Source organism: Apaloderma vittatum, unplaced genomic scaffold, assembly GCF_000703405.1.
Source record: "Apaloderma vittatum isolate BGI_N311 unplaced genomic scaffold, ASM70340v1 scaffold12943, whole genome shotgun sequence".
Taxonomy (NCBI): Eukaryota; Metazoa; Chordata; class Aves; order Trogoniformes; family Trogonidae; genus Apaloderma; species Apaloderma vittatum.
In genome coordinates, this window is record NW_009706461.1 from 1 (window position 1) to 8,509 (window position 8,509).

Here is an 8,509-nt window from a genome sequence, read left to right on the forward strand (position 1 = left end):
TTTAATAACTTCAAGGGAAACTTTTTTTTTTTTGTCCTTTATCTCTCGCCCCTCTCCCTCCGCGCCTTTCCGCATGCGGGGCCCGGGGGCGCCTCTCCCCGCCCCGCGTCCCACCCCCCTTCTACCTCCCCGGCGAAAAACGCCGCTTCCTCAGCGCCCGCCGCGACTGTTTTTGTTGTGATTCGGTGCATAACGACTGAGGATAAAGTTTAAATGTGCGTGTGTGCATGTGCGTGGCGCGGGCAATATGCTTTATTAAGAGATACCCCGAGTTCGTGTCGCTGGGAGGACAGCCTGGGAGTTGGTGCTTTTTTGTGTGTGTGTGCGTGCTCTCCTTCTCTTAGTTTTATTAAAGTGCTTAGTGAGAGAAACAAAGATTGGGGGGGCTGCTGCTTTACTAGCTTTTGTTTACTTACAATCAAGTTTTTCCTGTTTGGAGCAGGTGCGAAAGGATGAGAAGCATTTTGTGTTGTGGTTTTTTTTTTTCCTCCCCCCCTTAATAAAACTATTACAGACAATTAACAGTAAACGTTATCTCCAAGGCTGTTTCTTTGGCTTGTGTTACCAAAAAGCTGATCTGTTTGTTACAGCTGCTAGGAGGCTTTAGTTTACAGTAGCATTCAAGTTTTTCCTGTTTTGAACAGGTTATGAAGGAAGAATGGAGTTTCCAGACCATAGCCGCCAGTTGCTGCAGTGTCTGAGTCAGCAGCGTCACCAGGGCTTCCTGTGTGACTGTACTGTTTTAGTTGGAGAAGCTCAATTCAGAGCTCACAGAGCCGTTCTTGCCTCTTGCAGTATGTACTTCCATCTTTTCTACAGGGACCAGTTAGACAAAAGGGATATTGTGCATCTGAACAGTGACATTGTCACAGCCCCTGCCTTCAGCCTGCTGCTCGAATTCATGTACGAGGGAAAGCTGGAATTCAACAGTCTCCCGGTCGAAGATGTGCTGGCTGCAGCTAGCTACCTTCACATGTATGACATTGTGAAAGTCTGCAAGGGCAAGCTGAAAGATAAAGAATTATGTCCGGAAGAGAAGATTAATGATGAGGCGGCCGGTTTGGAGAAAGCGGAGCATTTTCTAGACTCCGGAGTGCCCCTGGTCCACGAGTTTGACCCAGGAAACAAACAAAAATTCAGCGTTGCAGAATACGAGAGAGCAGCAGGCAAAGAAAAGGTCAGCAGTCACCCCTCCTGGTCCTCTGATCATATAAGTGTCAGCTCAGTGCCGACAGAGGCAGAACCGTGCGCCGCAGCAGCTGGAAAAACAAAGGCTAATGTCAATAGTTCCACAGGACCTTTGTCCCAAAGGTCTGTTAACCATCCCCTGGCTTCGAGTGATGTGGACTGTGCGCTGGATTTGTCTTTCAAGCCCATGCCGGGGAGAGATTCCTTACACCCCTCCTATGTCTTTGGACAGCTGGCTTCCGACAGCCAGCAGCAGGGTACCGAGCCACTTGTTAAAGATGAACAAGACTTGCTGTCAGATCAGGAGGACGGCGAAGCCAGGAGTCCGGAGAGTCAGCATTTTGGGAATTCAGCCAAAAGCCTAGTGACAGGGTTAGGACACATGTTCGCGGGGAATGGCAGCTCTCATGCCCGAGAGGAGGATATAGATCAAGAGCGAGACGAGAGCGAGGACGACATGGATTCGTCGGACATCTCCTCAGCCGTCCTTGTGCCTCCCGGGCATATCTGCATTTGCCCGCTCTGTAGCAAGGTGTTCCCGAGCCCCCACATCCTTCAGCTGCACCTGAGCTCTCACTTCCGCGACAAGGACGGCTCCCCGACCAGCCGGTCACGCGGACGGGACGTGCCCGCGTGTGGACGCCCCCCGGCCCCGCCTGTCCCCCGACGGGTCCGTCCCCACCTGTACCCTCTGCGGAAAGACTTTTTCTTGCATGTACACGTTGAAGAGGCACGAGAGGACTCACTCGGGGGAGAAGCCCTACACCTGCGGCCAGTGCGGGAAGAGCTTCCAGTATTCCCACAACCTCAGTCGCCACGCGGTCGTGCACACCAGGGAGAAACCCCATGGGTGCAAGTGGTGCGAGAGACGGTTCACGCAGTCTGGGGATTTGTACAGACATATCCGCAAATTTCATTGTGGCCTTGTAAAGTCCTTGGTTGTTTGAGATGCGTGATTTTGTTTTTCTTTTAAATTTTTTTTTTTTTTAAATTATTCCCCCCTTACCCCTGCCGCCCGTTTAAAACGAAACAGGAAAAGAAAGGCAGCATCTGAATTTTTAAATTTACTTTTTTTTTTTCTTTATCTTATTTTTGGTGATATTCACTTCAGGTATATATTCTTCAAAAGATGCAGAGGTGTACACTCCAGAGGCCTTTTAATGCAATCCTTCCACCTCTTCATCTCCCCACTTCCCCTGCCACCTTCCCTACCCAGCACTGTCCTTTAGGTCTTCTCTTGTGTACCCATGTTACATCTTTAATGTGAAATGATATAAGTAATTCTGCAATGATTTAGCATCTGTTTTCGTGCTGGAAGTACTTGCTTCATGGTCAGGTTTGTGTTGGTTTTTGGTTGGGATTTTTTTTAGTTTGAAAAAAGATTATCAGCAAATTCTGGAGAAAAATTTGGATTCCGTTAAGCTCCCTTAATGCTCTCAGCATGTTGCATAGAAATATCTGAAGAGATGAACTATGATTTAAATACATTTCAGTGTAGAGAAACTTGTCTGCATATTGCAGAGTAAGTAGCCATACTCTTTATTTTATAGAGCTAGACGAGACCTTACATTGGCCGAAATTATAAAGGGCGTTGAGAATTCCTAGCTGTGTCTTTGGTACTGGCCATTTCTTATTAGAATAGTTCTGCAGTCGGTCCTAAAATCTGAATGAGAAGCTTTTGCCTCGGGAGTTGACTTAAATTTTCCCATCTCACCCGCCCTCCTCCCTGGGCTGACCTACTGGAAGGTGCTTTAGAGCATAAAGCGTGGATGGAAAAGCTCTTTCTGTCTGTGGCGCATAGACTCCCCAAGTGTTGAAAGATGCACACGCTAGGACATACAAAAAACCAATACAATATGTGAGTATTTGCATTCCCATTACCGACAGGCAGGAGCTCATCCTTTCCCCCTTGGAGGGGGGACAGCAGCCCTAAAGTGGTTAAATAACCCTTGATGTCGGGCTCCTGGGCTGTTGAAGGTAACTCGTACGACGTGTGTTAGGAGATGCCCTGCTATCTTGTCCGAAAAGTTTGCTGCCACGCTAAAATCGGTGGCTTGGAATTATTATTTTTTTTTTTTTTTTTGTGAAGTTGGTGGTTCCCTCTGGGCTGAAGTCTGTGCAATCGCCAGTGTTTCGAAGGGGCAGTATGAAAAATGTGGCCCAACTTTCCCCCCTCCCCCATGCCCTGTTTTTTCATGAGAAGTGTTTGGGGTATTTAAGTGGTTTGTTTATTTTATTTTATTTTTTTTTTTTAGTTAGTTTGTAAACTGAGGCTGCCTGTAAGTATAAGCAGTTTTACTCCAAATAACTCAGTTACTTTCCTGATAGAGCATCCTTTGGTCTGTGCATGTCAGTAAATATCAGACTACTCCCTTCCAGGAAAATTACCCATTCAAGGTACATGTACACGGGGACTGAAATTTAATAATAATAATATCTGAAGGTTTTGAACGTCATTCTGCTGCGTTAGCATTGCTTCACCAGCTTTCCTGACACTCCTGGAGTTATTTTGTGAAATTTAAGTGTTCATTTTAAAATGAATTTGAAGCACTGAGTTAGATTATTTTTAAAATTTATGCTTAAAATACTGTATTTCATCCTATGAAGAAAATTCCCCATGCCTTTCCCTTCTGGTCCAAAAACTGAGCACTACCTACATAAATAATATGGGATTGATATTTTTTTTATATAAGTACTCTTTTTCTAAAGAAAATCAGGATATACTTGTTACAGCCTCCTCTTATTATTCATCTCTTAAACTATGAATGTACATGTAATGTGAAATTTTGCTTCTATTTATAGTTTTGGTTTTGTTTTCAGTCTGATTTCTTGACTGTAAAATGTTTTTGCTGAACCTGTTACATATGGAAGTTGTGGGAGAGTACTGTATCTTGAACAGAAGTGGCTTTGGTACTGTGGTCTTATTCTACTTAATCAGTCTTTTTTTTTTTTCCTTTTTGCTGTGATTGGAAATAGCACTGAACAAAATCTACTAAAGTTAATTTATTTTTCTTTCTACTAAAATTAAGTTATTTTTTTTCTCCTGAAGATACTTGATATAGTATTTATTAGATTTTTTTTTTGAAGTGGGATTATTACTGTTAATCTATTTCAGAGCTAGTTAATTTACACTTCACTTTAAATTTTATAACAATGGATTTGCATGTTGAACAACATGTAAAGAGTTTAATATAGAGTCAGCATTACCGAAGCTGGTAATCTTAATTTTGCATTTTTGTGACACTTTTTTTTTTTGCATTTCAGTCTTCAAATACTGTTACTTATATTTCTTTTTTAGAAGGTCATAAAATAGGATGTGCCATAAGAACATCATTAGCGTATGGAGCAGGCAAAAGTTGAAACAAGTTTGTGTCTGATCTTAGTATAGAAATAATTCATTAAACCGATGCTATGAGCATGCCCTGTGCTGCATTCAGTGAGGCAAAAGTGGTTTTTTTGTTTTTTTTTTCTTCTTGTTCTTAAAAAAAAAGTAAAAGACCCAACCTTTCTCTTTCTTGACTATGTCATGAACATGCTATTCCATAGGCTGGTATTTGTATTCCCACTCCTCATAGCTTGAGTTCCTAAAGTAAAAAATTGTTTGCACTTATTTTTGTTCTTAAGGTGACTTTTTTTTGCTATCTCTGTGTGTGTGTTTGTGTCTCTTTTATTTTTTAAGTTGCAATAGCTCGGAGCATGTTTTCAAAATGGTTCATGACTCTACAGAGAAGTACTAAAACCACAGCACACTTAACGCTTGTCTCTTCATAAACTATTTCACTGTGGGGCAGTTACTGTCTCTGTAGGGAACAGTCCTGCTCCACATTTTAAACACTGGGTTTTTCTTCTACTACAAACAAATACTGTGAAGTTAATGTAAAAAAAAAAAAAATCATTGATATTTTTAATTGTTTTTAATCTTGGTGCAGTTCAGATTAAATATGTATATTTAAAGACACTAATTTTTGTGGGAGAGTTTTATAGTATACAGTATGTAGAAAAGCTATTGGAATGGAATATATTTTATAAAAACGTTCTATCACTGTTTTATAGTGAACTATTTTTTCTTCAGTGTTAGTGTTAATACTGTTAGTCTAGATACGACAATCGCAGGAAGAGTGATTTAAGCTACTGTTAGCGCTTAGTTTTGCGTGGAGTTCTGTTTGCAACTGTATTGGTATGTGCTGTACAATGTGACAATCGTGCCTAGGATTGTTGTCTTTATAAATTTACACAAAATAAAACGTGCTAGAGTTGTAAGCTTGAGCCTCCTCCTCCCCCCCTTTAGTGGAAGAGGTCTAGTGTTCGGGTTTTTATTATTTCTTATTATTCATTTTATTATTAGTAACATTTTACAGGTGGCTGTGCTGCTTCTAACAATGAAAATACTGTTGGGTACTCTAATATCTCTTTCTTTTTCAGGGCTATGTGGAATTTTAGGCACGTGAGGAGCGGCTGTATCTCAGTCAGAGCCTGACCAAGCGTTTTCTTAGTCACTGGGCAGGCCTAAAACCAGCCCCACTTCTGCATTTTAACCCGAGTATCCAGGGAGATTTGAACGGGCTCAACTCTCTCTCCGGTGCGGAGTGAGCTTCGGAGCAGCCCTGCCCTGAGCGATGCTGCCGCAGGGGCGCAGGCGGGTGCTGGGGGCCAGGTGACAAGCCCAGGGGCGCAGAAGCGTCACGGTGCGTGCGGGCAGCCTGGGAAAGGGCACCGGTGCCCGCTGGCATCCCGACACCGTTGGGCTGACCCAAGCCACATCAGGTAACTGGTGTGAAGAGGTTCTCTGAAGCGCCAGATCTCTCCCAGGCTTTGGAGAGCTGAGGTCTGACCTGACTCTTGCTGACATCTGCCTTAAATCTTGGGGTTGGATTTAACAGGAGCTGGGGTTAGAAGGAAGAAGAAGATGCGAGCTGCCCGTGCCAGCTGCAGCTCAGGAGAGGAAAATAGGCTGGTGGGTAGACTTGCACCTGTGCCATGTGTGCTGCATCTTGTGTTTCTTAATTACTTGAAGGGGAAGGGTCCCAGCAGAATGAGTCTGCCTTGAAGTGGTGCTGGTTGAGGGACGGGCTGGTGTGGAGGCACAGCTATCTCTCTCCTCCTGCTATCACGTAGCTGCTTCTTTGCAATCATCTCAAAATAGGTAGGTATTTCTTGGTTTGAGCACGTGTCCTGCGTCGCAGAGATTGTGCCTCCATCCTTGTCTGCAGGGAGGGCAGAAAGCTGCTGGAGATGTGCAGTGGTGCTGCATGTTCCAGTTCTGATGTAAAGTGCTAGAAAGTCTTTAAGTATGTGTTTTAATGTGCTTGTTTTATTTCTAGCCTTGATGGGCAAGTATCCCTGCAGCTGTTTATTTGTGGCACTCCTTTTCTTCACTCTTGGCTGCTGTTGTGCATGTATGGAAGACGATTCAAAGGTGTTTTATCCTCCCTACCCCCAAGAATTAACAAAACGTGTCCCAGTCTGGGTGCTGTGTTAGGGAAGGGAAAAGGCTTTTCTTTGAGGGAGCAGGGTACTCAGAAAGAAGCAAGCTTGAAGCTAAACCTGGGAGGTGGATGGCTTGCAAACAAGCTATAAATAACCGTGAGTAGATTGAGGAGAGCAGCCCACATCTACTCTGACATGGGCATGCTGTGCCCGTTTTCTTTGTTGATAGCAATTGCTAATGTGAATTCTGGCACTCCAAATCCTGATGCCTGTTGTTCTGATAACATAATTAAATCTTAGGAATGTGAAATATAAAAAGCTTTGAGAAGAAACCAGGCCACTAAGCAGATACTGGGAAAGGGGGTTGCACTGAATAAGTAATGGGATCCCTCTAGGCAGGGTTCCCTGCCTGCCAGCTCACGGGTACGCTGGGAGCGATCCCTATGGGAAAGGAGGTGACCCCCCCGAGGGTATCCGCTGTCTAAACCTGTGCTGCAAGGGCTGTCATCTCCCAGGATTGCAGCGCGTAACAGGCTCCTGAGGTTGGCAAAGGTCAGTCCTACCAATGCCAGCAGCTTGGGTTCCTGCTGCCCTTGCAAAGACCAGTTCTCCTTGGGGTGAGTGGTGTGAAACGTTTTTATTTATTTTTAGCTTTTGTTCTGAAGTGCTAAATGCCTTCTGGAGGTGGTCGGGCCTTGGTGTGCACAGGGGTGTCGGTGGACGTCTGGGTGCATCTCGCCATGTGTCACTGGATGTGGCCGTGCAGCTGGAGACTACGAAGGAATGGATTTTTCCTAGCTTGGGTGTTGGGCTGTGGGTTTGGATCAAGTCCCTCCCAGCCACTGAGGAGAGTTCATGCTGACCCATGGGGATGTCACCAGGAGAGGTCCCTGGTGCTGCTGGATCCTGCGTTGCGGAAGCACTGTGCAGATGGGACCTATTTATTGTATAAATTAGAATCTTGCAGGTGAGATGAGCCTCCAGGCGTGTTAATGAGAGAGGTCCCCATGAGAAGCAGTTGGGGCAGAAGGGTAGGGGAATCTTTGTATTGCCCAGCTTGTTGGTAGAGCCATCACTATCCAGCTTCTCTTGGTGCCCAGGGCCTGTTTGTGCAACCCTGAGCTCTGCTTGCCTGTGAGAGTATCTTTCTGCGCTGTTCTGCTGAGGAAGGCACACAGCAGAACGTGAACCACCAACTGTTATCTGAGGAAGTCAATGGCAGGGGTGCCCCAGCAAAAGCAGCCTATGTAGGACAAAGCTGGGCTCAAGCAAAATGGAGAGAAGCCCACGGTGCAGTTGGTGTGTGAAAACGCCTTGCCCTGGGAGGAGGAGGAATCATGAACGGGGCTGCGAGCAACCTGCCTGGAGAACATTTTGTCTCAAATGACTTGGTGTTTTGTGCTGGGGAGGACCTCACTGGAACTGCCAGGGGTTGAGCAACTTGGTGCATGAAGGCATCTTTCGGAACAACCAGACCAAGGGATCCTGGTTTCTTACTTAGTGTAAGTGGGGATGAGCTGCTGCAGGAGGATGCCGAGGGCTCTCCAAGCGTGCACTCTCTGTGTATGCACCACAGCCCTCTGCTCTCTTCCTCACTGTCTCTTTTCATCCCATTTTTTTTTTTTTAAAAAAGGAAAAAATAACTAATGTTGTTCAAGGGGAGGAGAGCGAGCAAACACATTGGTTATTGTTACCTGTTTCCTGTTTGTTGTTCCCTTTCGCACAGCTGCACGCTCTGTACACAGCTGGCTCCTCTGCCCTTTCAAAATGATCAGTTGCAGAAAAGTACTTTGCCAACATGACTTTAAAAAGAAAACTCAAAAAAAGCAACCCCCAAAAAACTCCCAAAGCACCTGTTGTATAATATTCTTCATCACTGTGTATGTGTCAACCT

At 44.9% G+C, this 8,509-nt stretch overlaps 1 protein-coding gene across 1 annotated transcript; it reads left to right on the plus strand.

Annotated features, from left to right (window-relative positions):
* Positions 1-648: 648 nt before the first annotated feature.
* Positions 649-2,135, plus strand: LOC104271204 (zinc finger and BTB domain-containing protein 18.2-like). The gene is made up of 2 exons (XM_009865808.1): positions 649-1,784; positions 1,834-2,135. The coding sequence occupies exons 1-2, from the start codon at positions 659-661 to the stop codon at positions 2,133-2,135; spliced, it is 1,428 nt and encodes a 475-aa protein (XP_009864110.1). The 5' UTR covers positions 649-658.
* The last annotated feature ends 6,374 nt before the right edge of the window (positions 2,136-8,509 follow it).

Bases quoted from the DNA above. Each gene is read 5' to 3' on its own strand.
- LOC104271204 (XM_009865808.1), top strand. From the start codon at position 659: ATGGAGTTTCCAGACCATAGCCGCCAGTTGCTGCAGTGTCTGAGTCAG. The intron at 1,785-1,833 runs CCCCGACCAGCC...GTGTGGACGCCC, and splicing joins CTTCCGCGACAAGGACGGCT to CCCGGCCCCGCCTGTCCCCC.